Source organism: Dermacentor albipictus, chromosome 10, assembly GCF_038994185.2.
Source record: "Dermacentor albipictus isolate Rhodes 1998 colony chromosome 10, USDA_Dalb.pri_finalv2, whole genome shotgun sequence".
NCBI classification, from domain to species: Eukaryota; Metazoa; Arthropoda; class Arachnida; order Ixodida; family Ixodidae; genus Dermacentor; species Dermacentor albipictus.
This window is the reverse complement of record NC_091830.1, coordinates 92565175-92585285: the sequence shown is the minus strand read 5'-3', so window position 1 is coordinate 92585285 and position 20111 is coordinate 92565175. Positions and strand designations below refer to the sequence as shown.

Below are 20111 nucleotides of genomic sequence, written 5' to 3'. Positions count from 1 at the left end.
CTTCTCCAAGCTTGAAAATATGGGGGACTGGAGGAGAATTCAAACTTATGACCTTCAGATTAGAGGCACGGTGTTCTACGTCTGTTACCCGCTACCACTTAAACCATGCATGCCAAAATTTTACTGAAAGGAGGGTTCCGCATCTATGACCTTGTGATAATGCTTAAAAAGCAGCACACCTCCAGACGATTTAACACCAGGCTCTCTCGAAGGTCGTTAAGTGAGGCATACAAATGACAGCCCTTAATAATGCCTTAGTGCCTCCATACCTGCATCATATACAACGCCGGTTTGACTGAAGCACGAATTGCAGAGACTTTCCTTGGCAACCTAGCAGAAGTGCTAAAGAGAGAATAATGTGTAGAGGTGCACCTTGAATGACGAAAAGAAGCCCGCTGTTTGGATTCCGTGTGCGCACAACGTGTACTTCAAGCTTAAAAGGACGGCGTGCCGCGCAGGGGTGCGTGCGGTCTATTCCACACCACACAAAAAAATATTGCGCAGAAAATAAAATTTGGATGCCCAAAAACCCCATTAGGCATCAAGATATGCCAGAGTGCGTACGCCGCCTGCTGTACAGGAATCGTCTACGACATCCCTTTATCGTGTGGCCAGTTATACATTGCTCAACATCGGGTGATGCACCGAGAGGCTGCGGCAGCATAAAAATTCTTTAATATCGTGGACTAGTAGCAACCACTCTAATCATTGGAAAAAATGTGGATGCCTTCCTGGTTTGAGTACGCATTGCAACACTGCAAAAGTACGCATTTAAACCGACAAAATAAATCTGTGAACCCTGCCGGATCGCACCGAAAGGCGCAGATTGTGTAAGCACCAATTCAATCAGTTGGTTGGATCAAGAGATTGAACTCATTGATGGCTCCCTACTTGTGAAGGCCAACCCAGGCAAACCGTAGGATGTATCTTGGAATGCGTCGTAACGTTCTCCTCCTGCTAGGGCATAACTTTTCAAAACACGTGGCGGGCTAGTTGGTTAGAATCCATGATAGAGTGTATAAGCGCGACTGAACGAGGACGTAGCAAGAAACAGATACACAGAGACAGCGCTTCTTTGACACATGAAGTCCCCATAGGCAATTTCGTAAGGTGTTTCGACTTAGGGTTGTGCTTTTTCCTAAAAACGACCTGCTGGAGTTATCAGCCGAGGGGCAATAAGCCAGTCCAACCATTTCATTCTCTTCGTTCAGAACTCGTAAAACGCGCAGTAGTAACATCGTGCTTCAATAATTATCTGACAATGTCATGTGACCACAAAGTGGAAGCCAGTTTTAGAGATCAGGCCAAGCTCCTCGCAGGTTCCGGTTACCCGATGCGTATGCTCACCTTTGTGGCGGAAGGCTTCAGCTGGAAATGTAAAAACGCATCGAGTGGAAGGCGTGCCACTGCTAGAGCAAGGAAAGCTACTGTGGTAGCATACATTCAGTGCGTTTCCGATAATCTCTGAAGAATAGCGGCAAAATCTGAGGTGGACGTCTCTGCCCCTGAACGTCTACAGAAGCTATGCAAACAGCTTAATACTGAAATTAACAAAAGTCACGCATGTTCTAATCAGCATCGATAACAATTTGTAACCTGCACTCATAACGTTGTCTATGGCATTCCACTTTCGTGCCGAAGAACGTATGTTGGCCAAACCGGCATATGCATCAATGGGAGAATAAAAGAGCATCGATATAACGTCACTAGGGTAATCTTGGTACGTTTGTGTATTGATTGCTGAGATTGTTCCTGCAAACCCATGTTTGAAATTACATCCATTCTGTATAGGGCTCAAAGAAGGATGACAAGGGAGATAGTGGAAGCCTACGAAATAGCAAAATTACAGAAAAGGTGCGTGAACAAGCCTTCAGTGTCGCTATCTAAAAATGAGATACGGTTCCTCAGTTTATCTTTGTAACCATTGCAGTATATGTTTTCACCATGCCTTGCACACGGGTACGGTTTGCCGATACGCACCAGTGAATGTTGCTTATTTTTTTCCCTGTCACGCTTGTTTCCCCTCGTACGGTATATATACATCGATGCATGCGAAAATAAAATCTATAGTTGAAAGCGAAGCGCTGTCTCTGTGCATCTGTTTCTTGCTACGTCCTCGTTCAGTCACGCTTATAGACTCCATCATGGACAACTTATTAGCGCGAATGACGCTATAAATATTGGCGGAAGTGATCACTGTAAAGTTTTTGCTTCTCGTTTTTCCCTTTGCACTGTTTGAGACTACTACAACATTTCAGGTACTCTGAGCAACAATCTTAGTTCTACTTGACTCTAGCCACTTAGTTTCTGTAGCCACTAAATAGGCAGTTTTACGCACCTTCACGTGGAAAAGGGGTTACCTTAAAATAAGTCTTGAGCTCAGGACACAATTTCGCTAGGTCAGTGCTAAAGTAAGATGACCCTCCGTGGAATGGAATGATGTAATGTTGGCCCCAAATACTTGGCAGCATATACATGTAAAAACTCGAGATGCTAAAAAATCAATCTGGAGTTCCCCACTATGGGGTGCCTGATATTCATATCATCTGTTTGGCACGTAAACCTATAAAAAATGAAGTAAATCATTATTCCTACACATTGCCTCAAATATTTTTCAATCGTTTTCTGCCGTGAGAGGTGATTAATATCTATTTCTGCCCAGACTGCCGAACTGGCTGACCCAGAAAGAAATAGTTCATTCCAAAAGAATAGCAAACCTTAGGATCGATGACGGTTGCTTCAACAAAAAGCTGGTCCGTGAGCTTGATACCACCTATGTCAATGGTCTCACGTGCGGCAGTTCCTTTGATGCCGTTCCCAGCAAAAGACGGGACATCGACCCATATACCGTAGTGAGAGTACGAAGAGGACTTGCGGTTGTCGTACAGCTTGCGATTGCCTAAATTTGGGGATAAGGTAAGCTCAGTTGAAAACTTGTATGAAGGGGTGTTTTTAAAAAAATGTTATGAACACATTTTAATAATGCTGCATCACAACATATTCTAATGTGACCGTCAAAATGCAGTAGCAAAACTGTTAATGACAAAACAAACTTTTATTACGGAAACTTGTGCTCACAAAAGCAGGTTACACTCAAAGCACCACGACAGCGGCGACCGTCAGAATCAGATCAACGGGTGAAACCCGACGGCTTTTATACATCACTCATCGAATGTTCGGGAGTAATCACTGCTGCCCGCATGTCTTCCAAAATGTCTACACAATTCGCGTCACACATACATGCAATTGGATTACACAAGGTCGGCAACGACAGAAAGCCGTAGAACCACTGATAACATTCGTGCAATTCGTATGCATGTACGCGCGTACTGCGCTGAGCGATAAAATTTGTTAAACGGTGAACCGTGGTCACCCGATGAAGAAGTACACGTGTCAGTACCTCTTCTTATGGAACATCGGACCGGTGCTACAAAGAAACACAAATGTGAAAACAAAACCACCCATAACAAAAAGGACAGATAATGACAAAATAACAAAGAAATTCAGTCCCTACGTTCTTCAGCGGGCGTATAAAGGCTTAAAAACATTACGTGCATGACTTCAGGTCATGCGCAGCACCGCTGCGTTTGCGAAATGCCGTCTCGCACGACCTCATTTTCCATTGTGCCAATGCGTCGGATGATCTGGTAGGGTATGAAACAGAGGCGTAACAGTTTCTCGCTAAGTCCTCCTCGGCGTTTAGGTGTCCAGACCCAAGCACGGTCGCTGGGCAGATGCTCGATGCAGTGGCGTCGAAGATTCCAGTGTCGGATGTTGGTCCTGTGCTGGTTTTTTATGCCCAGGCGTGCAACCTGTCAGGCTCCTTTGGCGCGCTTTTGATAGGCGGTAACATCAAGATTCTCTTTGCGGTGACGTGCGGCAGCAGAACTTAGGGAGCCGTCGTCGGGTTCCGGCCGTAAACAAGCTTGAACGGAGTGACATGCGTTCATTTCACTGCCGTGTTGTAAGCGAACGTTGCCATCTTGAAGGAAGATTTGAACCGTCTATTGCGCCACGCCAACCCGGAAATGTCCAAGGAACAGGAAGCTCGCCTTCTCAGGCGTGGGGTCAGGCAAGAACTTTCTGCCAGAATGTAATGAAAGGCACTGAAGACCGTCAAAGAGTTTCTTCGCGAGGCCGCAAGTATCAAGGAAGCTTTTGAAACGTGGAAACAAGAATTCAAGGGCCGCATGATCTCACCAAAATTGTATCGCAGCGCCGACGACTTGCTTGAGGCCATGAGAGCTGTCGTGAGGGAAAAGCTTAACAAGTTGTTCCCTTCACAGCCTCAAGTGCATTCGACTGCCGAAACCTTCGGCGAGGAGACTGAGCAGTCAATAGGGATCCCTCAATCAGCGCAGCGTCACCTGGAATTGCTGACGTACACCGCCGTAGCCCGCCGTCGCGTTCGCCCTTCACGCCCGCAGCAGGTCCGGCTAAGGCCTCAGTTTCGTCTTGAACCGCCACCGCCGCCAGCACTCCAACCCGTTGTCCTCCTCAGCATTCAAAGGAAGACTGGCGTTTAGCACGCCCCCGACCATCATCCGCTTTCTGATCACTGCGGAGAAGCGGGCGATGTCTACCACTGATGCCCATACGGGTAGATGGGTGTACGAGGGTTCCCTATCAACGCGCCATGACCAAAGACCGTGGCATCGCCGACTACCTCGCCGCCACAAAGTGGAGACCTCGACCGTCCATTCGCCGTCACCTGGCCGCCACCTGTCGCGGCAACGCTGAGCATACATGTATCAGCCTAGGGCCCGTCTGCAAGCCAATATCCGGAAAACTAAAACCAGCAACCGGTGGAGGTACGGTTGGCTTCGTCGGGATGGCGGCGCCTTCGTCGGCGACGGAGGATGTAAAGCAGAGCAAGAAACAAAGAATGCAGCGACAATGGAAGACCTAACGAGGCGACTGTCTAGCCACAGGTCAACACGACACAGCCATGACCGGACGCCAGGCACGTACCCAGGATATTTTTTCTGAGGGGGGGGGGGGGCACCACCTCCATCATCATCATCATCATCATCATCAGCAGCAGCAGCAGCAGCAGCAGCAGCAGCAGCAGCAGCAGCAGCAGCAGCAGCAGCTGCAGCAGCCTGTTTTATGTCCATTGCAGGACGAAGGCCTCTCCCTGCAATGCGATCTCCAATTACCCCTGTCCTGCGCCAACCGATTCCAACTAGCGCCCGCGAATTTCCTAATTTCATCGCTCCGTCTAGTCCTTCGTCGTCCTCGATTGCCATTTCCTTCTCTTTGTAACCATTCTGTAACCCTAATGGTCCAACGGTTATGTATCCGGCGCATTACATGACCCGCCCAGCTACATTTCTTCCTCTTGATGTCAATTAGGCTCTCTGATCCAAACCGCTCTTTCTCTCTCTTAAAGTTATGCCTAGCAATCTTCGTTCGATCGCTCTTTGCGCAGTCCTTAACTTAACTTAAGAACCTTAACTTGCTCTGAAGCCTCTGCCTCATATGTCAGCACTGGCAAAATGCACTGATTGCACACCTTACTTTTCAATAACAATGGTAAGCTTCTAGTCAGGAGCTGGGAATATCTGCCGTATGCGATCCAACCTATTTTTATTCTTATGTGAATTTTCTTCTCATGATCAGGGTTGCCTGTGAATAATTGGCCTAGGTAAATGTGCTCCTTCACAGTCTCTAGTGGCCGACTGGCGATCCTCATGGCTTGTTCCTTTGTTGTTTTTGTTGTTGTTGTTGTTGTTGTTGTTGTTTTAGCCTGTGGCACGTGTGGCTCCTACCCACGATGGGGGATTGGCCAAGAAATGGGTGGATTATTCCAAAATAATATAGAGCATAAATTTCCTAATAGCTATGCAAATAGCACTGAATAGGTTTGAATTGCCGGCTAAAATAAAATCAGGAAGGTGCTGTTGAAGGAGGAATAATTAATTTAAAAGTAATAAAAAATAGAATTTAGCAGGGCATTCATTTAGATTCTGTAAGGAATGTTTGGACAGCGAAGCATGCATCCCTGTGGCTGAATTCCAAAGTGGACGCCCCGAAGAAAAGAATTGCAGGTTCTATCAAGTCCAGGCCAATTCTTCGAAAAGGTATCTCCAACATTCTTTTTCTTAACGCCGCAGAGCGGCGGCAAGAAAGAAGAAGGTGCTGTATCGTCTCCTCTTTTTCACAAAAAGAACTAAGGGGAGAGGGAACCAAGCCCGACCTGTATAAATTGAAATTTAGGGAGGGAATGCGGCAGCGTAATTTCGTGAGGCAGACCGCAAGCATCTTTGTGTAACAAGATTCGCTATGCCAGGGAAATGCCAGGTGTTTATACTCTGGAGAAGCTGTCAAATGTGGGTTTCTGGGTTTCTGTGGGTTTCAAATGTGGTTTCTGTCAAATAGCAGTTTCTGTATCCTGTTCATTACTGTTTCTGAGTGAGGTATCGTGACTCCTCTTGGTACTGTATACAGGTCAGCTTAGAATTTTTCCGCTGCTTTTACAGTAACTTCGAGATTGCTGATGATATTCCCCTGTATATCGTTTAGTGCATACACCATGGTTTCTCCTATGCCAGGTTTCTTTTTTACTGATTTCAGGCTGCGTTCATTTTTCATGGCTTCTTCAATGTTTCTCATGTTATAGTTTCGAATAACAGTTATTTTCGCCTTGTTGATCAGTTTTGACAGTTCCGCGAATTGCGTAACGCTGTGCGGCCGCCAGTCCCATACAACCGCGTAAAGCGCAGGACTCTGGGATTCTAGACGTACTGCGCTCACCGCGAAAGGTTAGAAAAAACACGCGGCGAGCCGTAACTCAAGGAAATAATGAGGGAAAGGGAAAAGTTAATAAGCACAGCAGAGAAGTGGCTATGTGATGCGGTTCGACCGATAACTGTAGAAGCGTCATTTAAAACAAGTAATTGTTCTCAACTTCCGGCGGCGTTTTCTCTACTTCCTTTTTCAATAAAAAGATGTTGATCCATAAATAGTCTCATAAACAACGCTTAAGTTTTTTATTATTTGCTTCTGCTTGCAGTTTGGTTGTTGCCTTGGCTCTGTCCCTTAGTATATCGCTTAACTTCTCAACTCCTTGCGATTTTTCTTTCCAGTTGCCAATTTTGCACGAAAAGTGCTATACAGTTAGGGAAAATCAGACGAGGTAATGGGCGACAGTCATCTTGCTTATGGGTTTGAGGCTTATTGCAGGGTTTCATGATGGACGCTCTTTCACATTATTTTATTTCCCACCTTATCTAACCCATACCACGTGTATATGGTTCCGGGCATCTGCCAGCGTCGCGGCGAGCTGTAACTCAAGCAAATAATGAGGGAAAGGGAAAAGTTAAACGCAATTGGCGTTTTCCTCGGCCGCAACCGTTCCATGAGAGTACAGACCAGCTGAGTAACAGCCGCATCCCTCTCCTGGTCCCAGGATCAGCCTAAACAAAGAAGGTTGAACTAACAAAAGCAACAGCTATGCGCGCGATGGTTGAATAGATGGTGACAACTGAACGCATCGCGAGTTGATCGCGCGGGTGCGGAATCTATGAAAATCCTGGCCTTCACATTACAAAAGGTGCCGATAACTACCGCCGTCTAAAAGGAGTGAAAAAGGCAGAATAATGCTGACCGATGAACAGCTGTCAAGTCTCATTATTGATCCGGTGGCGCTATGGGAATGTGTGAGGAGTGGTGGCGTGGGTGGGGAGGGGAGGGGTATGCCACTTGATTTGGGGGGGGGGGGGGCGGGCCCCCCTGGGCCCCCCTTGGGTACGTGCCTGCCCGACTCCAACACCAAACTGACACGCCAGACAAAGAACCACGCGACAATACGCATATTTATTTACGATGCATACTTTGAAGTTCATTTGCGTCTACGGTTTCATAGAGAGGAGCACGGAGAAATGTTCCGTGGGCAGCTTGTCGAGCCCATATGCCTCTACATCATGGCCTGGCATGTCGACATGTTTTCGTCATGTGGTAAAATGTCTAAGGGCACGAAATACTAATACATAAAGAAGTCGTCTTTAATAAACTGAAGTCCCTTGTAAGGCAATTAAAATATAAACATATTTCAATGATTCCTACGCGCTTTAAGTATGCGCGTTTAGGAAAGCATCTAAAGAAAACATATTCCTATCAAATGCACGTGCTGGAAGCTACCTGAGCCAAAGCTCATGTAAAAAATGTACTAAATGTTGTAAAACAAAACAGGGGATACAAAACTCTTTATATCAAGGTAGAAGAAACTAGGAATAGGCAAGAATCAGATGTACACGTTCAGAGACAAAGCCGGCAATATGATTACTAATATAGATGAGATAGTTCAAGTTGCTGAGGAGTTCTATACAGATTTATACAGTACCAGTGGCACGCACGAAGATAATGTGAGAGAAAATCATATAGAGGAACTTATAATCCCAGAAGTAATGCCGGAAGAAGTAAAGAACTCCTTGGGAGGTATGCCAAGGGGGAAGGCAGCTGGGGAGGATCAGGTAACAGCAGATATTTTGAAGGATGGTGGGCACATTGTTCTGGAAAAACTGGCCTGCCTGTATACACAGTGCCTCATTACCTCTAGCGTACCGGAATCTTGGAAGAACGCTGACATAATCCTGATCCATAAGAAAGGGGACGCCAAAGACTTGAAAAATTATAGACCGATCAGCTTACTGTCCGTTGCCTACAAAGTATTTACTAAGGTAATGGCAATTCGAATCAGGAAAACCTTAGACTTCCGTCAACCAAAGGACCAGGCAGGATTCCATAAAGGCTACTCAACAATAGACCATATTCACACTATCAGTCAGGTGATAGAGAAGTGTGCGGAATTTAAGCAACGCTTATATATAGCTTTCATTTATTACGAAAAAGCGTTTCATTCAGTCGAATCCTCATCAGACATGGAGGCATTACGTAATTAGGGTGTAGACGAGCCATAGGTAAATATACTGAAAGATATCTATAGCGGCTCGACAGCCACCGTAGTCCTCCATAAAGAAAGTAACAAAATTCCAATAACGAAAAGCGTCAGGCAGGGAGATACGATCCCTATAATGCTATTGACAACGTGTTTACAGGAGGTATTCAGAGACCTAGAGTGGTAAGAATTGGGGATAAGAGTTAATGGAGAATACAATAGTAACTCGCGATTCGCTGATGATATTGCCTTGCTTAGTAACTCAGGAGACCAATTGCAATGCATGCTCACTGACCTGGAGAGACAAAGCAGACACGGGTGGGTAAAAAAATTCATCTGCAGGAAACTAAAGTAATGTTTAACAGTCTCGGAAGAGAACAGCAGTTTACGATAGGTAGTGAGGCACTGGAAGTGGTAAGGGAATACGTCTAATTAGGGCAGGTTGTGACCACTGATCCGTATCATGAGACGGAAATAATCCGACGAATAAGAATGGCCTGCGGTGCGTTTGGCAGGCATTCTCAGCTCATGAACAGCAGGTTGCCATTATCCCTCAAGAGAAAGGTGTGTAACGGCTGTATCTTACCAGTACTCACGTACGGGGCAGAAACCTGGAGGCTTGCGAAAAGGGTTCTACTTAAATTGAGGACGATGCAACGAGCTGTGGCAAGAAGAATGATGGGTGTAACGTTAAGGGATAAGAAAAGAGCGAATTGGGTGAGGGAACAAACGCGAGTTAATGACATCTTAGTTGAAATCAAGAAAAAGAAATGGGCACGGGCAGGACATGCACAAACGACCTCTATCTTCGTTATTTCATCGTCACTTCGTCGCGATATAAGCGCCTTTCTGCCAGCGTATTATGTCATTGTCTCCGCCGTCGAAAACACGCCATCGTAGTCATGCCGTCATGCTCCTCCCGTCATGGCCATATAATCTTCACCATGCGTTCATTGTCATACTGTCGTCAGCAACCCAGCTTCTTCATGTCAATGTCCTCATGACGTGGGCATCATACCAGTGATGCCATCTCACTGCCGTCACGCCGACATTGTCACTGCATCATCTCCATGTCACCGTCGTTCTTCCAGCATTGTAACCTCATTGTCATCACGCAGTCGTCGTCAAGCCATCACACCCATCGAGTCCTGGCCATATTGATTATCTTTTCAAGCTTCTACTATGGGATGACTGCAGAAGATAACGCTGGGAGTGCGGTGTTACTTTAGACCATTAGTGACGTGTGACAATACACTGCACGCGCCGCTGGCCGAAGCAGACGGCGTGCTCCTTGCATAATCGTATGCCATCATCGTGATTCCTGCAGCAGGATGGCAAGAACTTGGTTTATTGAACGAAACCTCTCGCTACGGCGGTTGGTTAATGAATTAAGGACAAAAGGTAAAGTGATAACCAGACGACGACGAACTGAGACACAAACGAAATACGCGGGCGCCAACTTCGAACAGTTTTTTTCATAAGAAACTACGCAATTTTACACATAAAATATAAGGGCAAACAAATTACACTAAAAATATCAAGAACAATTGTGGTAAGACCTAACACCCGGTCTCGAGCCAGTGATCATCAGAGTGGATAACAATGGCACTGAAGGGACGTGAATTGAACTATCAAGGCAAGCACGTAGGAATACGCGTGAATTTCCGGTGCAGACCACATAGCAAACCAAATATGGCAGCAGCATGTTCTAAAATTCGCGACTATTACCGGTTATCTTTTATGAATGACATTGCTTTGTCCCTTATTGCTAGTGATGGCGTGCTAACGCACTTAGTGTCTGCTCTTTTGATAAGCAGCACCTCGATCATATCCCTGGCACTGCTGCCTCTTGCTTTCATTAGACAGATAGTTTCGTGCAGGAGTGGCGCAAAACACCAGCGCTTGATATGGTCTCTCAAGTGACCACCCATACGGCGTAATAAGTGTGATAATAATAGGCTTGTAGCTTTCTTCACGAGTAAGACACATTAGTCAGAGGGCCCGCTTAGAGTGATTGTATCCGAGAAAGGTGCTTTACTTGGCAAGAAGACGTTCGAAGTTTCCTGCAACGCATCCTTACCGTTCTGGTCGTACAGGAAACTTTGTTGGTACGTAGCCCGATAGATCTACTTCAAGATCGAGAAGAAGGCAAGCTAGCAATCACCAGTGGTTTTTCGATTGACGTGCGCCAATTTCTTTTATTCCGTACCTCAGCTTGGCTTGTTTAACGCAGTTGTGAAACTATAGAAGCGACTGTCGCAGTTTGCTTCCAGAACAATACGGCAATCAATTCTGATCAGTTTTGAGAGATTTGCCTAGTCTACGCACTGCCCACCATTACGTATTTTACCCGCTGCTATAATCGATTTATTTAATTAACTATTTATTTTTTACACTTTTCACCATAACCATAACGCCATAACCATAACCATAACGCGTTGCGTTTGGGGGCGGGGGGGGGTGCATGGATCACAACATAACACAAATAGCCATTAATTGTTGTTCAAGGCTTGTGATAAAACCAGAATATAGCACGCCATTTATGCGAAATCATACAGAATATACAAACATTACCACAAACATACATACTAAACAATAGAAAAACTTCGGGAGAATACTTCTGTTCGTGTAGACATTATCGATGCCGATGTTATCATATGGAATGGAGAAAGAGTTCATTACTGGTTTTGCTAACGATATCGTCTCGGAGGCGGTTCCATACTTGCATTCTTTTTACAAAGAATGCACTACCAGAATTGTGTATTTTGAACGGGTAGTCTAATATTTTCGGAAATTATCTCGACGAAGCGAGACGTACGTCTGTTCTGGGAGGTATTGGTGGAGAATAATGTATTTATTATTATGATAGTTACTATGAAGATATTTAAACCGCAGTTGCTTTCTTCTTATTGCTAATGGCACCCATCCCAACGTACTTTTTATTTCGGAAATACTTGGAAATATTTATACCTATTACTTACAGATCTAGCTGCTTGATTTTGCACTTTTTTCCGTTCTTTCAATTAGGTACTCCTTATGAGAGTCCCAAAAAACACGATCATATTCTAGAATGAATCGTACATACAAACAGTAAGGGCTTGTTTTACGGTTGATGAAGCCTGCTTAATGTTCCTTCGTACAGAATACACCATCTTACTTGCCCTTGTCACTAAAACTTCTTTGTGGTTATTCCACTTATGGCTGTCAGAATCATTGAACTGTTAATGGTATAGTTTGTTTCTAATCTATGGATACGTTTGGTGAATGCTATGCGGCAACATTTGCGGACGATCTGGCTCATTTTCCGTTGCGATGTCGGGCGCAAGTCTCTCTGCAACGTTTCAGCATCTCTCCGTGATTTAATGGCAGAGGACACATCTTTAACGATGCTATTGAAAAATTTAAGAACAGCAGCGGTCCTAATAGGCTCTCTTGTGGCACACCAGACGTCATGGTTACCGCAGATGATTTTGAGGCGTTAATAACTACACTTTGTTGGCAACCGTGTAAGTAATTTTTTTTTATCGAAATAATAACTTTAAGGCTTGCTTTGCAGAAAGCATCGCAAATTCTAATAGGCTATGTGGTACGGTGTCGAAAGCTCTACGGAAACCATGAAACATTGCATCCACATGGGGATTAATGTCTTAAGAATGTAAAATGTAATGCTCAAATTCGACTAGCTACGTAATGCATGAGCGTCCATACCTAAAACCAAGCTGAGATACTGCGAAGAAGCTAATCGAATCAAGGTATTAGATCATTTCACTGTAAATGATGGGCAAAATAGCCTAGAGCAAATTGCTTTCAGCGAGATGGGCCTGTCATTTTCGACGTTTTTTTTTGTCACCTCATTTGTATACCGGCATGACGTTTTCAACTTTCCAATCATGTGGAACAATTCCAGTATTAGGCGTTATTTCACACATAATGCTCGAATAATCTTCAATAATACTATGATATTTTTGGAGAACAACCAGCGATAATCCATCAGGACCAGCTGCCTTTGATGTATCTACCTGTCGTAGCAAGCAGTCAACATCATTACCATCAATCTGAAAGTTTGTCATTGAAGGCTGGGCAAATGGGACTGCTGTCATCTCGTCAAGTGTATTTTCAGCAAAAACTGATTTTAACTATTCGTTCTAAACATCCGCTTTTTCTTGATCAGCGCTTATAATTTTATCCTGCATACTCAAAGCAGGAACGCTCATATCGTCTTTCCTATTGTGCTTGAAGTATTTCGAGAATGCTTTCGGAAAAGCGGGTATATGCATCGCCTCTTCGTAGTTCTGGTTTCGCGCGCTATTTATTTTTCATTCGTTCACAAATGCATTTACACCAAAATCACCCATTGTAATGCAGTTAGGATTTATAAGTATGTGGTTGAATATCTTGGGCTAATAAATCTAACTGACACAAGCCTTGACGTTGCCTGGGAAAAATCAACAAACACCTTCTTGGCAGAATCCGGCAGACTAGGTTTCAGCTAGCAATTGCAACAGGATAACTCAATTCAATTCCTTCAATTCACTTCAAGCCTCACAAAGGTACACGTGTGCTGGATGTATAATTCAAGGACAACGAAAAGCCTTCTACCAGTATAGATCGCACATTATTAACTGGTCAAGAAGGGAGTATCTAAGATATGCCCCAATTCCGCATTAATGAAGTCATGCGAGCAAAATCTCGTTACAGGTTTTAGGAATCAAATTAGCTTCTTGAGGAAAACTCGATTTCCGAAACAGATGATATTGCGGGTTGCGCAAAAGCGTACTGCAGAAGATAACACGCGCACAGAAAAGTGCGGGAGCCAAAGAAACAGATGAATACGCTCGTAATACCGTAGGTACATCAGCTGTCACACAATGTGAAGAAGGTCGCAGTCAGATACAATGTGCGCACTGTGTTTTTCACTCCGTGGAAAGTGGCCAAGGTTTGCCCTTTGATGGCGAATAAGCTGCCGGTTGCATGCTTGAAGAAGCCCACCACACTGATTGTGTTAGCGATGTGGTTTACAATATTTCCATACGCTGGGGCAGGGTGTATAGTGGGTAAGCCAAACGGTGCTTCTACGATCGTACGAGAGAACACCGGTTTGCAGTTAACAGCAACATGGGGGGGGGGGGGGGGGCACTTGGCAGACTACTGCAAGCGCTATGGTTGTCTGCCAGTTGTGGACCAACCAATCTTTCTAAGGAAAGCAAGAAACCACACTAAAATTGAGGTAATCGATGCGTTCTTAACAAAAAGGGAAGGCACTACGTTTGTTAGCATGCCATCACAAGAAGTATCGAACAATGAAATGTAATTTATAAAAGGTAGCCTGTAATCACCGGAAAGATTAGAACGTGCAGCTGCACCATTTGGTTTTCTACTCGGTTTACGCCTGTAATGCGCATGCGCCTGCCTTGGTAGTTAAGTTCAGGTCACTGCAGTTACGTTGTTATCCACTCTGGTGATCGCAGGCTAACGATTGGATGTTAGCTCCTACCACCCTTATTAGCTGATTTTTACTATGATTAATTTGCACCTTGTGTCATGTATGAAACGGCGTGGTTTATGGCGAATAAACATTTGGAAGTTGGTACCCGTATGCCTTGTGTTTCTCGCATTGCATCTTCGTCTGCTTAGCGCCGCACCTGTTGTCCTTACGTCAGGGGTGTATTGACAGGCACAAGGTTCCTAATGGACACGTATGCGAAATGCAATATCGCGACAATAATCGCCTGCGGCGTCAGATAGCGTCACAATGCAGTTTGGCATGAACACCCAGATAGTCGACGAGTAGTGGCAGGCTTTGATCTCACGGCCGAGCTGCGTGATTGGAAGGTAACTTCAGCGCTCGCCGTGGTTCCGACCAACAGCACATGACAGACGAAACGCGCCTCTCGCATCGTTCTCTGTTCTAAAGAGGCGCGCACATTTCTGCCCAGACATTATAGAGGGAAGCTTGGGAGTGCATCTCGGTCAATACACGCATTATACTCGGTGCGTTATGGTGGTTGCAATAGAGCGTATCGTTACATTGTCTCAACGCCAACTGCAGTGACGTCGACATTCATCGGGAGATGGGTTCCGCCAGTTTTTTTGCTTATCAAGGCGCAACAATTTGCGAGTGCGCACAATATTGTGCACAAACAATTTATTCGCATCTGCTAGCCACCGAGAGTTGCTTTATTAAAAAATAGATATCCGCGGCAACGACAACTGTGCCAGGGTAACTGTTAGAGAAGCAGCATTGCTCATTGTATGATCTCGAGCTCGGGAAAGAAGCTAGCTCTTTCATTCGACAAGTTATTTTGTTGAAGAAGTCATTTGTTGAAGAAGAAGCGTACTTTTACAGTTCAGCTACAACGGGTCTTATGTGAAAGAAAGAGGCCATTATAAAAAAAGCTCCATCAAAATATTTGTTTAAGCGTAATGTTTTAACGCTGCAGCAAAATATACTTACCACATTGTGCCTTGCTGCAACCAACTGAAGGCAGCCATGTAACATTAGAATTTGTGTCGAAGACAACATTGAAAGTTTGCGGTGGTGTTCCGATACTGATGACCCCGTAGTATTGATTCTGTAAAGTGTGGCAAAGCAACTTTTCAATTATATAGGTGAACCAATATTAAAGTCTAAATGGTTATACATTGTCTTCGCATTAGTCCCCTTCGACATATATTACATGTTTGAAGATATTGATAAAATTCAACGTTTCAATCGTGCCTGCTGAACACTTTGCTTTCGTACAGGCCTGACTCCACATCATCTGCACACCTGTTGCTGTGTCTCCAAGTAAGCGGAGTTCTGTGCACATCTCAGCCGTTGATTAACGACACACAACAATGGTCGACAAGAACTGTGACAAGACGGTGACCGGCTTCATCCTGCTTTCTCTACCTGTGCCCTCGCTTAGCTTCAAGTTTAACCGAACAGTGGTGCGCTTTCTAGTAAACTGCTTGGCCGATATTGAAGCCTTACCGCATAGTCACCCTCTCCTCGTCCATGAAATGGGATGTCCAGCCTATGACACCAAGCCCTGATCTATTTCTTCGAAGAATAAAGATTGCCTATGTCAGTCGCCTTAAGCCAGACTACGACCTAGCTATATTAACTACGCGTTGATCAGGATGGTTCTCCTTTTCCCCGTGTGCCAGTGTAGAGAAGAAAGCGGCGGAACCCAGTTTGCGGGCGCTACGCGCAAGGATGAAGCTCGTGCTCGCTTGGGTTCAGACTGGCTTGTGAGGCCCTTTCACCAATTTGCCTTTGTGCATGTAAACCGTGTAACACAAGAAACAAAGTAAATCTGAGTAGCGCTTTTGTGAAGAGCACTTTATGTATACTCACATTGCTCCTTTTCAGAGGTATTGTCACGACGGCACCAGGTTCCCATTGGTTCGCGCTGTAGTTATGTCCTCTGATTATTACTTCATTGCTCTGTCGAGGCCTGGGGACGAAGGCAAATAATATAGAAATGCTGGTATGTTAAATACAGAGTTTATCGGAGGCGATCTCAAGCAGAACTGTAGAATAACAAGGGTTCATTATTTATATTTTATTTTATTATTTAGATACTTCTTTCGTTTGCTTGCGATTGTAACTTATGAGAAATGACAGCTTGTGGTTAAACATGTGGAAAGCAGAAAATTGGCACCATGACCACAAAGGAGAGATGAAGCATCCAGAAGAACATATTGTAGCACCCCACATAATCACATATACGTATCAGGAGGTTGGGATCGGATGGTGCTCTACCTCACGAGAAACTGCTAGATATAAAAGTGTATGTGTGTGTGTGTGTGTGTGTGTGTGTGTGTGTGTGTGTGTGTGTGTGTGTGTGTGTGTGTGTGTGTGTGTGTGTGTGTGTGTGTGTGTGTGTGTGTGTGTGTGTGTGTGTGTGTGTGTGTGTGTGTGTGTTACGGGAGATGTGGCTGGGCGAATAGATAAGAACGAAGAAGGGGTCAGGTGGTTGCTGGGAACGATCGGCACCCATGTCGTAAATCAAATCGGCATAATTGGTTCCGCAAACATTTCAGTGTTGCAAAATGGTGGCTGAGGTGGAATTACGCATGGTACGTAGTGTGAAGGGAGCGAAATTTTAAGTCTGATTAGAGGCATACTCGAAATCTGGAGCCGTCAGCATTAGAAGCTGCTAAAGTTTCTTCGGACTTCTTATGTTGTGCCCGCCTGACCTTTCATATACCTGACAGCGACAATGTCGTCACACAAGACGAAGCAATAAAAACATTGATGGGATGTCTCGCATTACGACCAGTAAAACAGCGCTAAACAACAGGACGAGGAGAGGGACACAGACACCAGCGATGACTAACAACAAAGTGCCTTTATTCTTTAGGTCAGCATATAAATACTTCATCGCTATCTCGAAGCACAGAATCAACAGAATTCAGCATGCACAGGGGATAAAAATACAATTAATGCGAGAGGAAGGCAATCTCTTTCGGAAAGAGCGATAGAGGGAAGGCTTACAGCCGCTTCTCCGCTAACATGAATGTGGAACGCTTCGGAAATAAGACGTGTGCGCTTATCGTTGTATATTGGCAGGTAGGTCACATTCGCTATATTAAACTTAAATTATGAAGCGTTACGTGCCGAAACCAATTTCTGATCGTCAGGCACGCCGTGGTGCAGGACTCTGGAAATTTCGGCCACCTGGGGTTCTTTAACGTGCACCTAATGCTAAATACCACGGATATTTTCGCATTTCTCCCCCAAACAATCGCTGTATGACGTACTGTCATATTGTGTAGAATCTTCTGAGTGTTGCTGCATTTTTTCAAATTTTCCTACATGAAACAGTTATTATTTACAGTTATTATTTAATAGGACGTGCAAGCAGAGCTTTGTGAAGAAATAATTTAATCTTGCCTCTCAGAACACGACGAAGCCAATAAAGCCCACCACACGTTCGTGATAGATCAATGAGCTCATGCGAGAACCTTCAGCGTGCTTAACGTTTGTTTGGCCGCAATCGCGAAAAATTTGTACGTGATTCAAAAGCAGAACAGTTCTGTGGTTTCACGAAACCCATTAAAGTATAAAAGAAAGCTTCGATTGAAAGTTACTTACCTCGTATCACCGGATGCCGCGCTGAAGAGCGCGAGGAACGTTACGGCATAGAAATTCATTGCGTCAATCAAAAGCTGCTCCAAGATAAGGTTGATTTCGTTTCACGGAGAGTATACTTGCTTGTGCGAAGTTGTTGAGCCTCTGTGTGCAATTACGAGCGCGCTATGTTGGCGCGCTATTAGGCAGACGCTGGCCAGGCGCTTAGGTCAGCGAAGATGGCACTGGCTTCGTTCGCAGCTAGGAAAAAGTGGACGGCCGGGCGGCACGGAAGATTGCACCTAACTGCAACAGCTCCACAACAGCAAGGTGTTGACTACGCGCTTTTATGCTTCTCGCGGCCCAATGTATAAATGACGATTGACGTCATTTCCTACAGTGGAGGGGTCAACAAGGTGCTGTTTTTAGACATATACAAAAGTCAAGAGCCTAGTATGCGGATAACAACATGACAGGTGTCAAGAACGGAGTAGACAGGATTATATTTGGCGATGTAATAAAAACTCTACGTCTATTCACCTGTAGCGCCTGTGACCTGAGTCATGCATTCTTTCACCGTACTTCTGTGAAAACGCTAAAAAAAATTGACTTAAATTCCTTTGCCATCAGGATCGACTAAGAAGAGTAAATATCAATCAGTAGAACTAGATGAACTGCCGATAAGAATAAACTAAGGATATAGTGGGGTAGCAGTGTGTTCTTTTAGTCGCGTTTCTTAGAATCAGCATTGGTCCTTACGACAATTCCGTTGCTTCAGCTATATGTGACGAACAGTGGATATTCCGAGGCTTCATTGCCCTGGCTACGTGTAACGTAGGCCATCAGTGGTATCCATGCCTTTTCACGAAGCAGTCGCTTGCTAAGGTCGCCTATGAGAGTAAATACAAGGCAGTGACTAATATAGAACGACAGACGCAGTGCGACAACGAAGGCATGACGATAATGACATAACAATTCTTGAAATTAGGTATCTATTATTTATGAATACTGCTGTATTGAACGCTGTGTTGAGCACGCAGTTATTTGCGTAGCAGACTTATGTGCAATTTTTCTTATGTCGTCGATTGCCTTGTTAGTCTTATTCTGAGCGGTGACGTGGAGCTCAGCGCCGATCCCAGGCGACCGGCGCCGAAAACAGGCAAACCTGACGAACCCCAAGGAAGCGTATTTAACGCCCTTGAGCCGGCAATGTGTAGTTGTGACAATCCTTCTCTTGTGAAGGTTCTTTGCAATTGAGTTGCTTGACAGAAAAATATGTCACGAGACATATCTGAAATAAAAAATGCTGTGAATACACGTTTCGATGCCTTGGAATTACTTGTGGCTGCTCTCAAAACCTCATGTTCGAAGGCACTGTCGGATCAAGACTAATCAGCTTCGTTCTCAGGCGCTTTGCCTAAAGCGCGCTGTTGCTGAACTAACTGCTAAATATGATGACCTCAAAACCGTTCACGAAGAAATCCCATGATCCTTCATGGCATATAGAGGATACCAACGAGAATCGTAACACACTGCTCTCCAAGGTTGCGAACGTTTTCAGTAGGCCTTCCCTTGACTGTCCGCGTGTCGAACGCTTCCGTAGGTTAGGCATAATGCGGCCGGGGCGTTCTCCCCTATCATTTTGGGAATGTTTGACCCTAGCGATAAGCTAGTGATGCTAAAAACGCTTATAAGCTGGAGAATTCCGGCCTGAAACTTTCCTAACGTCTCGTCCAGAGGACGCGCAGTACGTAGAAAGCTGTGGGTCGCTTTGGTTGAACTGCGGAACGACGGCTCATATAATAAAATGAGGTTCAATCATTTATTTATAGGTATCGTTCACTACAGCTGGGACAGCGCCTCAAATAGTTTATTAATAGCTCCTGCATTTGATTCTATCGCAATATTTCCAAAATTATCAGCTTCACTAGGTTGACAATCTGATCACTCTGCCACAGATCTTCCGCTTCTGCAAGAAGCATAACTGAAAATTTCCGCAGTTTCTCTCGCTAATTTCATCATGTTCTTCTCGTGTTATATGTATCACAGAAAAATGGCGCCATGAAGATATTCACGGCTCATAATTCTCACCTCCTGGTTCTACCAGGAGGTGAGAATTCTACCTCTAAATATCCACCAAGCCCTCCCAATGTA

At 44.8% G+C, this 20111-nt stretch overlaps 1 protein-coding gene across 1 annotated transcript in view; it reads right to left on the bottom strand.

Annotated features, from left to right (window-relative positions):
- Window positions 1-18243, bottom strand: part of LOC135918143 (lysosomal aspartic protease-like) — a 29680-nt gene extending 11437 nt beyond the window's left edge. The window contains exons 1-4 of the mRNA XM_065451802.2: window positions 17982-18243; window positions 16239-16338; window positions 15354-15471; window positions 2718-2899 (exon numbers count right to left, since the gene is read on the bottom strand). Of these exons, the coding sequence (XP_065307874.1) occupies window positions 2718-2899; window positions 15354-15471; window positions 16239-16338; window positions 17982-18040 (459 nt within the window). The 5' untranslated portion in view covers window positions 18041-18243. The remainder of the gene's footprint in view (window positions 1-2717; window positions 2900-15353; window positions 15472-16238; window positions 16339-17981) is intronic.
- Between the last annotated feature and the right edge of the window lie 1868 nt (window positions 18244-20111).